The following is a 19,074-nucleotide window of genomic DNA, read 5'->3' on the forward strand; positions in this document are numbered from 1 at the left end:
GGGGGGGGTGAAATATATTCAAATATAACAAGTGGCAAAGAGCTCCAATAAGCACTGTGTATGAGCACTGTTACATTGGAAGGAACTGACCCTTTAATTACATGTTCCACTATTAATAAAAATGTTTGTACTTTTGTTCTTTCTTGCTACCACTTGCTGTATTTAAGGGAAAATGCAAGAAGCCAGTGAGTTGAATTGGCTTTAGTCTTCTTACACATCTAATGGACTCATCTAATCTAATGGTGTCAAGATCTTCAGCCAAGTTCAAGGTTCAATCACTTTTCATTACAAAACGTCCTCAACTGTTTTTCACTTATTTTATAGTGTAGACAAATCAGTCAGAACATCTTCTCCTGTTGCAACCGTAATAGATATGGTGGCCAAAACCAGCACATTTGTCAGAGAGCACTTACCAGTAGGGTCTGGAATAGATTTAAATGTGTGGGCGATTCAGCTTACTGACTGATCATAACGAAATTTGCAATTTTAAAATAATTGAATATTTGCATATATAAAATTATATACCAATTAATAGTAATAGGTATGCTTAATAGAAGTATATAATGCAAGAAAATGTGTAGAGTTTGATGAAGGAACTTTTAGTGCTTATTCTTTAGCCACTGGATAATGTAAGTATGGTGTTGCAGGAGTTAGTTTACTGTTACAGATTAGGTTATAGATTAGGTTAGATGATAGGTTAGTATTACATTTAAGGGGGTTAAGGTTAACCGCTAATGTTGAGGTTGTGTTAGGGTTAAGGCTAGGGTTGGATACGTGCATGTTAATGCTAAGGGCTACAGTGAAGCTGTGCTTTGGCCATGCAGGGAAACGCAAGAGGTTAGCTTTATGGGTGGCCCTGGCAGTAGCTTATACTTGCCTTCCCTTTGCTCCCCAGACTGTTCAACAGTTAGGACCAAAGAGAGCTTCAAGCTTGGACTTTTTACAGAAGGACCTTCCCCCTATCCCCTTGACAGTGCTAAGTTACCCCTCAACAAGAACCAGTGTTCTGATGTGAAAGGACTACACATTACACGTTCTAGGCCACAACCTATGTTGGCTGTGCTTTCTTCTAAGTAGATTAACAGGACACGATTTTTCATAAAACCCTGCATACTATGAAGCATTTTAGTAAATCCCAGTGGATGGACGGAGTAGCACAGGAATAAAGGGAAGGTATACGTTTCTGAGGCCACCAAGTCAGGGAACCTGTTGCTTTGCTCTGCAACCTCAAGTATTAAGGTGAAGATTTTAGGGTTATTGTAGGTGTTAGGTTTGGGTAGGGGAGGGTTAAATGTTAGGGCCTTCTGTGATGAGTCTACAAAAGGACAGTCTTAATTTAACCTGTTTTTGGCACTCAACACCACTTGCCAAGAACTATTAGAATAGGAAAGGATTAGAATGACTGTTAAGTTTTTATTTCTGTATGTGTCACTGTTAGGTCACTTTTAGGAAAATCTCTCTGGAGACACAACAATACAATCCTGACAAAGGTTGTAACCAGAGATTGTATTGCTGTCTGTGTCTTTGTTCGAAAGATGTATATCTGGAATATGAAGTGACTGTCAATTTGCGCAATAAAGAGCAAAGAAACCTAAAAGAGGTTCTACATCTTATATGTTTTTTCTTTATATAAACTTCTAAACTGATGTAAACATGGCCTGTTAATACAATATAATTCTCTTTAAAGACGAGGGGTGCCAAGCCTTTTTGATGAACGGTCTGTAGGTATGTCTGCAGTGGAAGAAGAAGAGCATATGCATGGAAGAACACCAGAACAAGTAACTATTTAAATATTTTGGTTACATTTTATGCAATATGACTTAAAGGGACACTAAACTCAGGAGTTAAATAAGTTGCATTCTTGTTAATAGTTAGGTTACTTGAATGTATTTTTAAAATTTGTGTATCACTCGGCTGTAAATCCTCAAATCATCTCTGAATTTGTGATGACACTGTCCTTCCTTCTGGAGGGCAGCTACTTTTGTTCCCCATGGTCCCTGTGTGTGTTGTAAACTAGCAACCACTCCAAGCTTGCTCCTGTGATGGACTACATGTTTACTTTACTAATTTGTATTGAGATTGTAGTCCATCACAGGAACAAGCTGGTGGCTACTTTACAACACACACTCAGGGACCATGGGGAACAAAAGTAGCCACCCTGCAGAAGGAAGGCCATTGTCAGCACCAATTCAGAGATGATTTGAGGATCTACAGCTAAATGATGCACAAATAAGGTACATTTGTGTTAATTGTTAGGGTACTTGAATGCATTTTCAAGTTTTGCTTTCTGAGTTTAGTGTCACTTTACATATCAACATTAGTATTGAAGGGGTATTTACAAAAGCATGAGGTAGAGTTCAAAATGACACCTTTTAGCAAATAATTATTTTTGTACAACAATCTTTCTTCTACTTAGATTCACAGGAAACCATTTTTCATAAAGCCCTGTATACTATGATCCATGCTGCTGTTTGCTGTTAATTGCATGTGTAATCCAACAGAAAGGAGTTAGAATATTGTGGGTAAATTTCAGCACACTAAGATATCTAAGTCGGATACAGCTCGCTTTAGAGAGCAGAAGCTCTGTTTCCATTCTAATTGAAAATGTGCAATATTTACAAGCAATGATTTTAAATACAGATATAAATACAGTATATGTATCACAACCTAAGAAAAGTTTTTAAATACAATCTATTTGATTACATTTTTAAGCTCTTCAAGATTATTAAGAGTCTCATCCATAAGAATTATGCAGCAGTAGAGAAAGCATATGAGGATCTGGATGAAATGAATTCTAGACGCCTTACTCAGGAGGCCATGTACTTACTATTAAAAAGGTATGTATAGATACTGGAAGCTGCCTATACATACTTACACTTTTGTAGCATATCCATTTGATGTAATACCTTCAAACAAGGTATCAGATTCAACTTTTTGCTTTTTACTATTAGCAGCTAAGTTTTTAATACAGACCAAATTGAATTATGTGCATTTTTGAGAGACAATGTGGAGTTTATGCTGCCCATTTTTAATTATATTTACATATTCTTATAAAGTTTTGACATTCAGCCTGGAGTTACTCGTGGAGAGATCCGCAGACTTTGGAGCACCTTCATCACCAACCAAGATAAAACTTTGGACTACCTTGAATTTGTCAGACACTTTGGTTACTCTCCAAAATCTGCATGTTATCCCAATGCAAAGATTAGCCCCCCCAAGAAAGGCGATGGAGACTTCAAGATTCGATCTAGGAAGCTGAACTGTGACTCTGACATTCTCATAGACAATGTCCGTGCTAAGGTATTGCTGTTAGGAATACCATAACGCTTTGTTGTATTTTCCAATGAGTGTGACTACTTCCACTAGTGGCACTTATCCTCACTGTAGGTAGGATACTGCAGGGCTCAGAATTTCTAAGCCAAAACTGGTGTCATTTACCAAATGGTAGATACTAACAGGAGCATGGTGACACTGTAAGACCTTCAATATGTTCTAGTGGACATTTAAAGAAGGCAAGATTTTTGGGCTGGGTGATGTCAGTGCTGGTTGCTTTTGTTGAATTTGTATTAGTAGAAGTGGTACTGAGCCATTGTCAAGGTTAAAGCAGTGGTATATGGGTGAGCATATTAATTGAAAAACCTATTATAGTATTTAGTGGAGTGGTAAGAAGAGTTAAGGTTGAGTTCTAATTGTTGCTGAGCCTTTGGGTAACATCAATTGCTGTGATTAAAGTAGAACTATGAGGTGAGTGCTTTTCACTCACCTCATAGTTCTAGCCGACCTGTGACAATGAGACTGTCACATGTCGGCTCAGTAGATCGGGAAGTGAGCGAACACATACCGGTATTCGCTTACGTCTCGATCCTGTCACGGCTCTCTGCCGTGACAGGGGAGGGGCTGGATTCCCCCCTCCCCGCTCCGATCCACCAGCGCTGACTGGCGGAACGGACTGGGGAGGGGGCGGGTACCTCTAGATAGGCAGAGCCAGCTGTCACTCACGCAGCTGGGCGGATCTCGACATCGTGGTCGGGATCCGCTCCGGCTGCGGCGTCTCAGTATAACGCGAGCTGTAGCTCGCGCTATACTGAGCTTACGGTGACGGGAGGACGCTAGTTTGTGTCCTCCCGTTACCCTAAGGAGAACTATGGGGAAAAGCCCTGACCCCATAGTTCTCCTTTAAGAAATTACCATTTGCTGCAGAGGGACTTACACTGGCAACGCCTGGATGGGTTGAGCGGTCTGACCAGATTAGGGACACTCAGGTTGTCCCATTTTTTAGCATTTTTTGTCAATATTCCCTCCTAGATTGTGTGGTCAGACAATAATTATATATGCCCCACTTATGTAAGAATCAAGCAGATATTGTTTAGGGGTAATTGTGATGGTGCTAAAATATTAGGTTGCACAGTTATTGCTTACAGCTTTCTAGGTTTACAGTAATTAGAGTTTTAGTAGAATTTGTTACATTTTAGGTGGAGTACTTATGGGATGACCTGCGGAAAGAATTTGAAGATCTTGATCCATACCACACTGGCTTTGTCAGCAAAGAAGAATTTAAAGACCTTTTAACTGAACTATGTATACACTTGAATGAATATGAACGTGAGATGTTAGCAAAGAAGTTTGAATCTATTGGTGATGGCCGGTAAGTTTTGCCTACAATTTGTGTTATATTTAATGTCCAGAATCTTCTCCAGAACCCTGTAAGAATAAAATATCAAAGTTTACTTATTCCTTTTTATATTTATTGTATAGTGGTAATCCACTATAGTGGTAATCCACGATACTTCACTTGTACCTGATATGAAAAGGTAATGCTTACTTTAACAATAAGCCATATAATAATCTGACACTTTATAACCAATGTGTTAGTGTGTCTAAATGAAAATGCCCTGGTGTACCTTATTGCGCCCACATATATAGAAGGATGGAGATAAAGATCTGGAGAAATTTTGCAGCTTTTTGTCATTTCTTTGGGATAAGTACTGTGGGGCAGCACAGTGGTTTAGTGGCTAGCTCCACTGCTTTGCAGCACTAGGGTCCTCAGTTTGAATACCAACCGTAATGCTACCTGCATGGAGTTTGCATGTTCTCCTTGTGCTTAAATGGGTTTCCTCCCACACTCCAAAGACATGCTGGTGGGTTAATTGGCCTCTGTATGTGGGGTAGGAACCTTAGATTATAAAATCCTTCAGGGCAGGGACTGGTGTGTAAAGCACTGAATCAATTGTTGGTGCTATATAAATATCTGTAATACAGTGGCGGATCTATCGCCGTAGCGACCAAGGCGGCCGCTATGGGGCCTGGGGAAAAGGGGGGGCAGGCCAGGATGAGGAACAAAGGCGGGCCGCCTGGGTCGCTAAGGCATTGCAGGCTGCTGGCTGTCACTCTCGGCTGTGAGGAGGAACGTGCCGCTGTCCAGATTGCTGACAACCTGTCAGTGATCTGTGCAGTGGCACGTTCCTCCTCACAGCCACTGCTGAGTGAGTGACAGTCAGCAGCTGTGGAGGAGGAGGCAGGGTCAAGCGGTGGTGGAGGAGGAGGAGGAGGAAGAGGTCAGGCCTAGCGGCGGTGGAGGAGGCGAGGACCACCAGTGACCAAGGAGGAGGTGGGGCCTAGCGGTGGAGAAGGCTGATCGGATCGGGGCTGACAGGTAAGAGGTGTGCAGGGGTGTGACCAGCCCACCTGAGACCCTGCAGAGCCCACCATAGAGAGTCTATTTTGCGGGCTCTGCAGAGTTACTCTCAGGTGGGCTGTATGGCATCTCAGGTGAGCACTGCAAGGGGCGTAACTAGAAATCACAGAGCCCCATACAAAATTTTGCTATGGGGCCCTGCGATTTCTAGTTACACCCCTGCTGTAATAAATAAAATATTAGCTGCAATACATTCCGGGATTGTGCCAAGCTGGAGGACATAGGGTGGCCGATTTGGGAGGTAAATTCTAGCTAGATATCTGGGAGCAGGTAGGAGAAAACCTGAACCTGTAAAATGGTTAGACCAGTGAAATAAGTTATTCTACAGATATGCTTTAAGGTAAATGGGGGAAACCTTTCTTCTTGGGCTACCCACTCTGTAGTTGTGTCATGGTGGAACTAGTCCAACACCAACATGAGGCTTGCTGATCTGTGAAATATTTTTTTTAATAAGGTAGCCTTGTACTCAGATAAACAGTCCGTAACTAACTAAAGGGTGCTTCACTAGTTGTAGTTTTATTAGAGAGTGGCAAAAAAGCCACTGTTATCTAATATGCATATGGAGCCAGCTGACAAAAGATTCTATAGTCCAAATAGGCCAAAATGTATAATTTTTTTCATCCAACTGTTACGTTTGGCATAAGCCAAACTCTGCACATAATCAGAAAAGCAACATTCCCAACGTAGTGGTGGCAGCATTATGGTGTAGGGATGTTTCTCTACAGCAGGCCTTGAAAGACTTGTGAGGGAGCAGGGCAGAACCAATACATCAGAATACAAAAATATCCAGGATTAAAACCTGATACAGCCTGCAAAAAACTTGAGCCTTGATGGAAGATCTCTCCAGCTAGCACAATATAAAATAATAAAGACAGTTTTTGTTGCCTTTTCTGCCCCTTAATTATAAAAAAGGTAATAGACATTCTTCCTACACAGGTCTATTAATAACCTTCAAACCCTAAATTAACAATTCTATTGTTTCACATGGATTAAGTTGCTTTGTGTTTTCTCCCTGTAAGGGTATGCTACATTGATTTCCTGCAACCTTTTGTGCCTCGCCGACAAGCTTTAAAAACTAAAACCAACATGGAGGCAGTTATGCAGAGTTCACGAGAAGAGGACAGTTCATCTGAATGCCATCCCAAAGGTCTGGGCACACTGACATCAAGGATGCGTAAGAAGGTATGATTGTTCTACGTGCTGTGCGTGCAAACATTTTGTTTATATGTTGTAGCTATTCTTGGTATGATTAAATGGTTTTTACCATTTCTACTCCTATGTTTCTTCTTCCCCATAGTTGTAATGCAGTCATATTTGCAATTTCTATGCTCACATTGAGAATTTGTGATCATGATGAAGTGGTGTTCTTCCCTGTCAAGTTAATCAAAATATAACACATACATCTTATTCCTAAAAATATGAGACACCCAGAAAACTGTCCTTTTATTAATAATGTGGTTAATGGAAATGATTGCAGACAATGATTCATACAGGTTTAAGGTAGTGAAGGAAGAGTTGCCAGCAGGTATAAAAGTAGAAGTCCACATTCCTCACTTTTAACCTTTAAATTCTTTCTTTGTCTTATTAATAGACTGCTTTGATTATATTCCACTCGAATCCTCCTTTCTTCAATGATGATGCTGGTCACGTACAACATTTTGCTTAAGTATTTGCCAGTTTGGACTTTTCCCACATTTTGTAGAGTTGCAACTATTTAAAATTGATTTAATTATGATTTTATGTCACTGATCTACACAAAATAGTCCATAGTGTCAAAGTGCAACATAATGTAGATCCTTTTATGTATGATTAAAAAGTTGCAAAGTATTTACTACGTAAGTGTTCATCCCCTTTTTGGGAAACCCTTAAATACCATGTGGTGCATCCAATTGCCTTATGAAGCCACATTTAAAGTGCCATATCCTCTAAAAATGATTAAAGCTGTTTAGAAAGCCCAGAGATTAAAAAAAAAAAAACATATTAAAAAAACATCATGAGGGCCAAGCACCTATCAAAACAAGTTTGTATGAATGGTGAATATGTATGTAATCAACAAATGTCTGCTTTTTATTCAATTACCTTTTGTGTTTTGTACCTTCAGAATGCTGTGCAAATCAAATGGTAACAATTCTAGATAGCAGCCATAAAATGTGTAAAAGTTGAGGGGAACTGAGGATTGAGGATAGATAAATGTCAGTACATCATTTAGCATATGTTAACAAACACATGTAATTGGGTCTGAAGTGTATCTAATTACTGATGAATGTGGCCTGGCTTTTATATTCTCCACCTTACTATCCTACTTGGCATGTATCTAGCTGTGTATGTCCCAAGATTTCTATAGGTTTTCACAGCTCCATCTCATGCTGACAGTTGTACATGGAAATGTAGAACATTTGTATTCCTTTTTGCAATCACAAGCATCACTGAGATCTTCCAAAGCATTAAAAGCGTCTTAAGCTGCCCATACGCTTTAATTTTTTTCTTGTTCAGCCCCTTAAGCTCAACTAGAAAAGTCTCTTAATTCCCCCATCCACATTAAAGAGTGTGGCTGGATCTCCCCTGCTGTCTATTATATTCTGACAGCCAGTGCTTAAAACTGTCAGAATACCCAAACAGGGACTGTCATTGATTGCTTGCAGTCACAAGTCAAACATTTTCCACCCAGGTCCTTTGACAGAAAGTCGACGGAAACATTCAGTTTTGTCGAGCTGTGTAGTGCTGGCAGGGCCAAACACATATCAAAATACAGAATATTTCAGCAGGAAACATGGCCATGTTTGGCCAGCTTTAGCAGATTGCTAACCCTTCATAAATAATGTCAATACATCAAAAGACAGATTTTTTTTCATCATGTACTTCTATAGCTGTCAGTATATTTGACTATGTAGTGGCAACAGCTGCAACATGTATAGTCCCAGCTAATTGCAGATTACCGTACTCTATCAGTTTGGGCTCATGTATATAATATGTGAGCCTATACATGGTGTAAACAGTGAGGGCTGAATCACACTTTTACATTTGAGTGCATTGTGGTAAGATTAAGGCCTCATTCACACGAGAAAAGGCACAGCTCCATGCTACGTGCAGGCCGTATCGGGCAGCTCCCGGGAAGGACAGGTGCTGCGTGTGTTTAGTACACAGCCCCTGTCCTTCTCTATGGGAGCCCTATGCTCACTCCAGGGGCAGGTCCGTACGGGTGCAAGTGTTCCGGCTCAAACGCAGACAGGATCCATCCTGTCTGCGTACAAGTACGGACACCTGCACCCGCACGGACGTGCGAGCGGGTAAGCGTAGGGCGGCGTATGGCCACCTACTCCCATAAAGAAGGACAGGGGCTGCATACTAATTACACATTAAGACAACACAGGTCCGATACACATGCTATGCAGTGTGTGTTGTAGTGCAATGCGTAAAAAAAATTCTGCATGTACTGAAGGTTTTTATGTCTGTTCTTGTATGTTGTCAGGCATTTCAAAATGAATGGGCTCCTTAATGCCACACATGGTAATATGTGTCACAATGCATGTTAACGCAACGTACAAGAACTGCAAAGTGCAAAGGGGCCCTAAGTGATTCCAAAATGTGATAATGATTCACAGAGTGAATTATTTAGCATTGGTTATTGTATCCTAGCATTTATAGACCTGAACCTTTTACCTTGGTTTTGTAAACTAATTTTAAATAAGAGGTGTAAGTCTACATTTGACATCATAATTGATAGATTGCTTACACTTTCGACTTGCTCCTATTTGCTCGTTACCTGTTGCCATTGTTTGTCACTTGCTTTATTTATCACCTTGTGTTCCAAAACACTAGTTCTGCTAGAGGTTTGGAACTTTATTATACACTGTATTTTCTTCTGTTCCTGGGTATAGACACAATAGTTTAATCATCTAGATCTGAGGAGACCCAAGCATACGTAAACGCAATTAGCTCTGAAACAGTGGGAGAACTATTTTTTGTTGTTGTTCTTAAGAATTCCAGAAGAATATACCGATAGGTACAGTCATGCAAATATAATCCAAGTTCATGCATGTGTATATTTAATAGTAATAAGCGATAGTGCGCATGCTATTGTTAAAACTTCCCTCTCTAGCTGTTCTCAGGCCAGATATTTGTAATCTAGCTTTTGGCCCAGACAAAGCTTTGTAAACGTGCATAATTACTGCCCTCTCTGACATGTTTGAAATGGACACCCACTACATCAGTAAAACCAATGTATGCTACCTGCTAGAGATTGAGAACAGGCGTCCCTCCATAATGACAGATTAGCAGAGGTATTGTATAAATAAAAGGACATACACAGAGGACAAATATGAGGTCTTACCAATTTGCATTGGCCACCCGCCTATATTATCTGCATGGCTAACCATGCAGAAAATGACAAATAGTGTGTCCTGAAAAGTACTGCATCATGCATTTATTGCTGTCACTCCCCGTATTCAAAGGGCTGGGAATACCAAGCTCCTGGTTAACTCCCTCTGGTTAAACACTTCAGAAAGAAAAAAAATCTTTATTGCGGGTACAGTGTATATATTTATGCAGCTTTACCTTACACAAGACCCCATAGTGGTCTGTTCATAGTCACTGCTGAAAAGAACATTGAATAGCTTTTTCTTGTGTATCTGGTTCCATAAAAATACAAATAGTAGCATGCTTTGAGGTACACAGGTTTGGAAAATTGACATGGGGGATTTAAACAACCATTTCTTCTAATATGCAGCTGCAAGGGGAGTGGAAGACACTACGCAGAGCTTTTAAGAAGCTGGACATGGACAGCAGTGGCTACTTATCTATGCCTGAATTTAGATCCGTCCTGAAGCTCTGCAACTTTGTTCTTGATGAAGATGAGGTTTATCACATCATGTCTAAATACGACCAGAATATGGATGGCCGCATCAACTACAAATCATTTTTAGAGCACACATGTAAGAAAGATAACCTTTCTATCTCTAGCACACCTCTGTCAAACACAATATAATGGTCATTTGATAAACAGAAACTCTTCATCCATGAAAAAGACAACCATGTGATTGGCCAGCCCAGGTAGCTTTTAGCTCTCCAGCCATTGTAGAAATGCTTATTGTGGCACAACTGCTGAAGAGCCACTGCTTGCCTCTTTTTGCTTCTGTTGCCATAGTGAGCCTATTACATACACTGGAAGTACATCTTTTGTAATAATAAATAATATCTGAATTATCAGTTGACATAGATACGAGTATACTGCTTGTGGTTGATGTGATCACCTGTCTGGTTCCATCAGCATTTACAGATTATATCCACAGTTTACATAGGGTATGGTATTATATAAATGAGCTCTTCAGTAAGCACCTATTTCAGTACTCATAGATGCTTCATTGGTGATCTACAAGAAACATAGCTTCTGGAAAATCAATAATAAGTACTGAAATGTTTGACATGTTGACCACTCAGTGGTGGTAGCGCCATCTTGGTGCCACACATGATGATCCACCACAGATAGGGTATTTGTGCCTTTAAATATAGTGTCATTTAATTACAAGCTGCTGCTAATTCATAGTATTTGGCCAGCTGCATTTACATTGCTGTTGTTTCAGCTCTTTGGATGGCTTCCTCCTCTGTATGTAAGGCTCATGATAAAAGCATGCAAACTAAAATAGAATAAAGATTATCCTCTTCAATAGGTTCTGGATCTCTGGTTCTATTATGTTTGGGGAAAACATTCACTTCTACCACCCATCTATGCAATGTACAACATTAACCTCCCACTATTATTGTAACTAATAGAAAATGGTTGTCATGAAACCATCACCCGTTATTCAGAATACTATCTTCTCAATGTACCCAAATAGAAACAAGAATGTATATTAGCAGCACACAAGTGGCTTTTAGCCTAAAGTGTCATTCTTTTGAAATACCTTCCAGGATGTTTCTTTTCCTTATGTACCTTGTGGTTTCCAGTGGCTTTTCTGAGTGATATTGCATTTGATGTGTTACCTAAGACAGTAAGTAGTTTTACAAGGAACATACTTTTCTGGAAATGTTTGCTTAGTTTTATAGTAGATTTTATAACAGAAAGACAATTAAAAATGCATACCCAAATATTAAATAAAATGTGTGCCATGTGTTATAGATCTTTTTGGCTGGCTTCACACTTGTGTGCTGCCATAACATACAGTAACATGCATGTCTTGAAGCTCAATTATTTCTTTGTGGTGCGTCAGCACACAGGTGCCAAATGAATGTGCTGCCAATGCATTTTTACATGCCTAAAATCGCATTCATGCAATGCATACTAACGCGCCTAAGATCACATGCACAAAACGCAATGCACTGCATTGTATTACTATGCTTTGCTGTGAACAACAATGTAAGTGCTTTGGGGTGCCATTCACCACGGAAGTGTGACCCCAACCTGAGCTGTGTTATTTTATGCTCTACAATGTTCACATGCAGTATATGGCAACTGAGCTGCGATACAGCGCACCACAATGCACATAATCTGTGTTATGGTCCACTGCATTGGCGATAATACTGCAGGTGCAGGTTCTCATGCATCAGGGCGTGTTGGAGCCCTTTCAGACTGAATGCGCTGCCTTAAAGCAGTGCCTCAATGCATGAAAACATGTACCTCAACGCGCACATATTAATGCATGTACAAGTGTGAAGGGGCCATTAAAATCATCTCCATCCTCACCTCCTATAATATTTGTATTAGTTCAGTGGCTAATAAGTGTGGTTTATTTCTTCCCAACTAGCGCACAATATTTAGAAGTGTTTATGCAAACGTTCCAATGCCACTTCAAATGTACTTAGGCTATTTTGCTGTATAGAGAATTGCAAGTTTTTTTTTCTTCTCTCAGTCATTTTAGACTAATGGCGGCTGACAGAAATGTCCCATAAAGAGATTACAAACCGCAGGCTGATTATGTGAGAGGTTTTGATTGTCATCCTAATATTCAGTTCTTGCATGTTCCTCATGTGCTTCATTGTAATCTGTGAATATAACCGCTTGCTCTTTATATAAGTCAGTTATGCTTTGCTGGTGTTTTATGATTTTTTAGTAAGGTAAGATGTTCCCGAGTGTTACATCAATACTAATGGTCAGAAGATTATTTTTGTGGATCAAAACAATGTTTACGTGCTGATTTAACTAAATGTCCTAGTTATTTATTGTTTATATTTTTAGGGTAACCTATTTTTAAATAAATGCAGCAAAGATTGAAAAATGGTTTTCTTGTTGTTGTCTTTGCATGGAAGTGAAAGGGGCATTCATATTATTTGTTAACCACTCTAGTTTAGGACTGGATACTACCACAAACTCCTCTGATGCAATAGTCATTTCCTTATGTGTTTCTTTTTAATAATAGATGTCTTTAAACATTTTAGTGTTTAGCTCAATATTGTAGATTTTCCCATTTTCTACTTGTTTCACATATGCTCTAATGCACAAACATTTCTAAACCAGAATGCCTATTGATGCATATTATTAGCGGCGTATTGGCATGCTTTCATATTATAGCGTGTGCTGCAGACATAAGGAAGTATTTTAATAAAGGCCTATTCATATCACTATGCTGTAGTAGTGCATGATACATACGTCCATACGCTGTGGTGCATTTATTTTGAACGGTACCCCAACACACCTTCACAACGCAGGTATGTTGTGAAGGTGCAGTACAGTGCACTGCAATACAAAAATTGTTGCAGGTATAATTTTGGGTTTGGTTTAGTACATTAGGCAGCACATTAGTGGGCTACCTTAACACAATGCACCTTAACGCATGGCTTAACATGCATTAAGCACACCACAATGGATTACCCTGATGTGAATGGGCTCTATATGTGATATATCAGAGGAATAAGGAGATAACAGGAGGTATTATAGTCTGATCAGCAGGAGGGCCTAAACAACAACAATAATCCCTACAGGCAATAATGTGGAGATCATCTAGTATACATTGACATTACGGCTAGAGTTGGAAATGTTGTGAGAGGTATATGCAGACTGCCATTGCTGCGCTCTCCTTATGAAAATGATTGTTTGCTGTCTGCCAATGCGTTCCCTGTGACTTCAATATTTTAAATCACTGACTTGCAATTTGGAAGTTCTCATTTAACTTTAGTGTCAGCATGCTTTTTTTAGTGTAAGTGACTCAAATTAATGATACTACCGACAGCCAGGCAACTGGCATTTTCAGAGATTACCATTTTCAGACTACATACTCGTGAATACTCTTGAATACATTTTGTTTGAGTAAGAAGAGTAAACATATTCCCTGATAAATAGATGACCACTAGAGGGAGCATTTTTCAAACTATGGGTATATAATACAACAATCACATAAAGGGCAGCGAGTGAGTGAAAAGCTATAAGTGAACCTGTGGCCAGGCTATGAACATTCAAGTATATACATAAACTTAAAACGTAATTTAACCTTAACACAAGTGCTTACTGACCTCTGTAACTGCAAGAGCATGGTGAGCTGAGAACCACTTAAAAAAATACATAAGAATATGTAAATACTTAAAGTGACATTCAAGTCAAAAATATGTTTCCCTCCCCCCATGTTAATGTTAGCACTTACCTTAAATGATGTCTCTTATTCTGATCTTCTTCTTCTTTCCTGATGTTTTCATCTGTCCCTCCAGCGGTGCAGCAGCTCTCCGATGACTGCTCTGTCCCTCCTATCGAGCGGAGTCTGCATGCGGGTGCACGCGTCCATAGACTTACCTTGCGTCTCTTCTCGTCTCCCGGCCGAGAATCCGAACTGCGCATGCGCCCGCCCCAAGATCCTTTGGGGCCGCACGAGCAGTTCCTGATTCTCAGCGCGGGAGCACGCAGTGAAAACGAGGTAAGTTTAAACCGCTGTTAAAGCATTTTGTTTTTTTTTACTTTTTGCCTATATCTACTGCTTGCTAGCAGTAGATATAGGCAAAAAAAACGGAGGGTTTAGAAAAACCCTTTAAAGTGAGATTAAAGTCTTATTTTTTTTTACATATATCTATGTAAAGATCTACTAGCAAGCAGTAGATATATGCAAAACCATTTAGAAGAAAAAGTTACCAAATAGGTAAAAATGTATCTCTGTCTCAGCCACGCGCTCCCGGCTGCAGAATCCAGCTTCTTGAATGGGCGTGCAGGAGCACATGTGCGGGTGCATGTGCAGTGGGATCACCGGCGGGGAGAGGAGGATAGCTACTGTGTAAGTGAATGCACGCAGCCGTGAGCGAGCACGCCGGACACACTCCATGGGACAGGAAGAGACAGCAGTCTGCGCTGGATCAGAGACCAGCACCAGCGCTGGAGGGACTCCTGAAAACTACTGGAAGAAAGAAGATGTTTGTATCAAGGGCTTACCCTAATTGGGGGGGACATTTTGACTTTAATGTCAGTTTAAAGTGACACTATACTCGGGAGTTAAATCTTAAAAATACATTGAAGTACCTTAACTATTAATAAAAATGTATCTAATTTGTTTATCACTCGTCTGTAGATCCTCTAATCATCTCTGAATTCATGCTGACACTGTCCTTCCATCTGGAAGAGGTCACTTTTGTTCCCCATGATCCCTGTGTCCTTCCTTCTGGAGGGTGGCTACTTTTGTGCCCCATGTTTCCTGTGTGTTGTAAACTAGCCACTGCTCCAAGCTCGCTCACATGATGGACTACAATCTTAGTACAGATTAGTAAACTTAATCTGAGATTGTAGTCCATCACAGGAGTGAGCTTGGAGCGGTGGTTACTTTTTAACACACAGGAAACATGGGGCACAAAAGTAGCCACCCTCCAGAAAGAAGGACAGTGCAGAATGAATTCAGAGATGATTTGAGGATCTACAGCTGAGTTATACACAAATAAGACACATTTTTGTTAATAGTTAAGGTACTTGGATAGATTTAAGATTTATCTCTTCAGTTTAGTGTCACTTAAGGCCCCATTCACACTAAATGACACTTACCTCGAGCGGATCCGCGAGGCCGGGTATAGTGACTGTTCGGGTGACGTTCCAGCGTCGATCACGCGACTTTCACCGTCGGGCTGCATGCAAAAATAGAAAAATTGTGCGACATTCGCAGGAAAAAGGGTCCTGCACAAGCGAGACGCGACAGCGACGAGCGACATGGAGCTGTTCAATAGAACAGCTCCATTGAAAATCATTGGAAGGCGACTTCTCGCGATATCGCTGTGGAAATCATGCGAATAAACGCCCAGTGTGAATCGGCACTTAAGTGTACATAGCCTGGCCACAGGTTCACTTTATATTCACATCAAAAGGTACTGTCAGGTGAATATTACATGAACAACCTAACATATACTCAGTAAGAAGTGGGGTTGACTCCACTGGAAAATAATTACTTGCTTGCTTGTCAGGGGCAAGTAACTGTGCTGCATAGATGACACTCCTGACTGGCTGACTGCACAGAATGTGAAATGAATGGCTGTATGAATGTTTCAATGTTATTTATTTGTTTGTCATGAGTTCCACTGTAAAATGCAGCTGCTTCATTAAATTAAAACCCCATCATAGGCATAAACAAGTTGCATCACTGTGAACTGATCTTTATTAGACCAGCTGTTAGTCTTAATCTGATATCTCCCAAAGGACATATATAGTGGACACAATCCATCCTCCACTTATTTAGGGCACCCCCTTCCCTACTCTTGGAGAAGGAAGAGATTAGTGCATTGGGTCCTTGCACTACAGGCAGCTGCATTAGAGGCACCTGCACTGGCCTTTCTATACAAGGTCCCAGTGGCTTTAGGACAGACTCTGCTGGTGTGGTTACAGCATGGTGATCTGTTTGTTCTATAATGCTTGGGAGCACAAGTGAGCTCTGTATTAAGAAGAAGGAGGGAGCCCTGCCCGGGCTGAAGACTCCTAGCCCGGTAAAAAAAGAATCACAGAACAGTGTAGAACCTTTGATTTCATGGAGATGATTATATTTATTCTTGCCTACTCAAGGGTAAAGCCCAAGAAACAAGGGATTGTCCTATTCAGGGCTATTTCAACGAATTAGCTCCTGATAAAAAACACTGCCAGTTTTTTCTTTTCTTTCTTTTTTAGTTTGGGTATTTGATTGGAAGTCAGCCATACACAACTTATTTAAAGAAAAGAAGCAACAACAAAAAAAAAGAATACAGATAAACCTATTCATGTATTGTGTGAGAGGGGAAAACACGTTTAATCACAATCTGGTTTAAATCAGCTTCCCCCTGCAAAGCTGATATAACATTTTAAGTCGTTTATTGGAAAGCCTAAAGTGTCAGATTTGACTTTTGCCCAAGACTGAGGAGCCGAGGCTGCAAGGATTGTCTTGAGATTCTAAATAATGACAGTACCACAATGCAGAAGTACATGACACCAAAAAGTTTACTTCTGCAGCAAGATGTTTAGAACTGGAGGGGCTACCCCTGTGGAGGTGTTGTCCGTAGCAGCCGATTCGGTTCATTGCTTACCATGGGAAATTTGTCAAGAAGTCATCCAGGCTTTATAAACATTATGCCTGTGCCACCGGCATAGACATTTGTAAAACTACTACGGAATATTTCCACCATTTCAGGATTCTTTTCATGACCCATCAAACCTCCTTTTTCTACAAGGTGCTAGATATTATCCATACGGACCTTGACACACATCTTTTAAGTTCCCTTTTATACATGCCCAACCACTTTATTCATTAAAATAGGAGCATCCTGCTGAAGCATGACTTTATTTGTTTTATAAGCAGAGCTACTAGAGTCTGGATGTTACTGAAGCTGCGTGTTACTATTCTTCATACTCCTCTAGCAGTGATTACTTCGCTACCCCCTCAGTTCTTCTTCTAGATTTACCCACGGATGTCCAAACCACAACGAAAAAACAAACAAATTTAAAACGAATCCTGGCGCTCATGTCTATGTAGATTCATATTTCAGACATTTTCAGCTGGGTGCTAAAAATCATACCCGACCCCTTTGCCTTACTACTGCTTCCTCTGGCTCATTTTACTGTGGATCTAGTCAATGTATAGCAATATGCTATTGCTTTTCCAGTTTGGGTTAGACAGAAATTACCTGATAGTTAACTGTGGGAAACAATAACATTTTTGTATTAATTGTATTCTTGAGTGTAAAAGACAAAACAGATATTTATTATAAAACGAGAGCATAAATCTTGTTCTCAGATACTAAAATGATATAATATATTAAAGTTAATCTCATGTGAGGTACATTTACAGTCTTATAAAATGGAGCTAGATATCTAATGTAGAAGTCACTTTTACCTTTTAAATATGTACTTTTGCCAAGTTATACGCAGTTAAAAATCCGTGGTATTGACTGATTTATATAACTTATCAACAATATCACATAAATCTACCATTTGCAATATTAACATTTTTGCTAAGTTAACTACTGTAGAAAATGAGCACTTTTAGTGCCCTTTATTTACATCCTTTTACACTTTCCCAGCCTACAAGCTGCATAGAAACTGTATAGAGTCAGGCGACTTGCCACTTCAAAGAAAAGGATTCCATGGGGCAACACTCAGTCAAATTATTATTACATTGTAACATTAATCTGCAAAGTGACAAGACTTAGTAGAAATATTACTTTAATTGGTTAACTGATGCATGTCCTAGTGTTGTTTTATGTTGGTGACAAATGTCCGTAATTCGCAGAAATTTTTACATAAATTACACCAGCAGTTTACAGTAAGTAAAAACTTTTATTACACATTTTACAAAATAAATACAGCTACATTTACATCTGTGTATTTCACAAAAGAGTTAACATTTTAATAAATTATAAAAATCAAGTTACAATTTACAAGTATTTACATAGTAGTCATTCTTGAACCATTCTGATGCCCAGCTAGACAAAGGGATTATATGACGGAGTAAAACATCTTCTCCAAGTCAGTGTTGGTACCCAGTTGAGTCAGATAATTATGATGATACTTTCATGTTTTAACCCACAAAAGTTTGATGTATGCACACATATAAATCAGACACACTGATAAACATAATGCAATAGACAAGATAAGTCAACATGACTGATGTACAATAGCATTTCAGAGTGCATTATTTAGCCAAGGCATAGGCTAAACAACTTCATGCCCTTGAGGTGCTGATGAACCTTAAATCAAGTTCCAGCTAGGGAATCATAGATAGATATGTGGTAGTATAGGAGTAGGTGTAATATAAAGGTTAGGTAAGATTTGATTACTCTTAAGGTGCCCATACACCTATCGATTATCATTCAGAAATCATCCACTAATGGTCTTTCGAACGATAATCAATCAGTTGATGGGAGCCCAACGATTATTTTTACTGTACTCCTGGCTAAATGTTCTCAAAGGGTAAAGCTGGAAAACTTTTTTCGAATCGTATGTAAATCGATGGATTAGTGACGTT

The 19,074-nt window shown here is 39.7% G+C and overlaps 1 protein-coding gene across 1 annotated transcript in view; it reads left to right on the plus strand.

Moving 5' to 3' along the window:
* The window catches only part of LOC108790921 (EF-hand calcium-binding domain-containing protein 6-like), a 34,528-nt gene extending 23,849 nt beyond the window's left edge, over positions 1 to 10,679 (plus strand). Inside the window, exons 3-8 of the mRNA XM_018561283.1 lie at positions 1,688 to 1,778; positions 2,713 to 2,837; positions 3,057 to 3,300; positions 4,473 to 4,645; positions 6,715 to 6,877; positions 10,422 to 10,679. Of these exons, the coding sequence (XP_018416785.1) occupies positions 1,688 to 1,778; positions 2,713 to 2,837; positions 3,057 to 3,300; positions 4,473 to 4,645; positions 6,715 to 6,877; positions 10,422 to 10,679 (1,054 nt within the window). The remainder of the gene's footprint in view (positions 1 to 1,687; positions 1,779 to 2,712; positions 2,838 to 3,056; positions 3,301 to 4,472; positions 4,646 to 6,714; positions 6,878 to 10,421) is intronic.
* The last annotated feature ends 8,395 nt before the right edge of the window (positions 10,680 to 19,074 follow it).

This window comes from Nanorana parkeri, unplaced genomic scaffold (assembly GCF_000935625.1).
Source record: "Nanorana parkeri isolate BGI_ZX_2015 unplaced genomic scaffold, ASM93562v1 scaffold513, whole genome shotgun sequence".
Classification (NCBI taxonomy): domain Eukaryota; kingdom Metazoa; phylum Chordata; class Amphibia; order Anura; family Dicroglossidae; genus Nanorana; species Nanorana parkeri.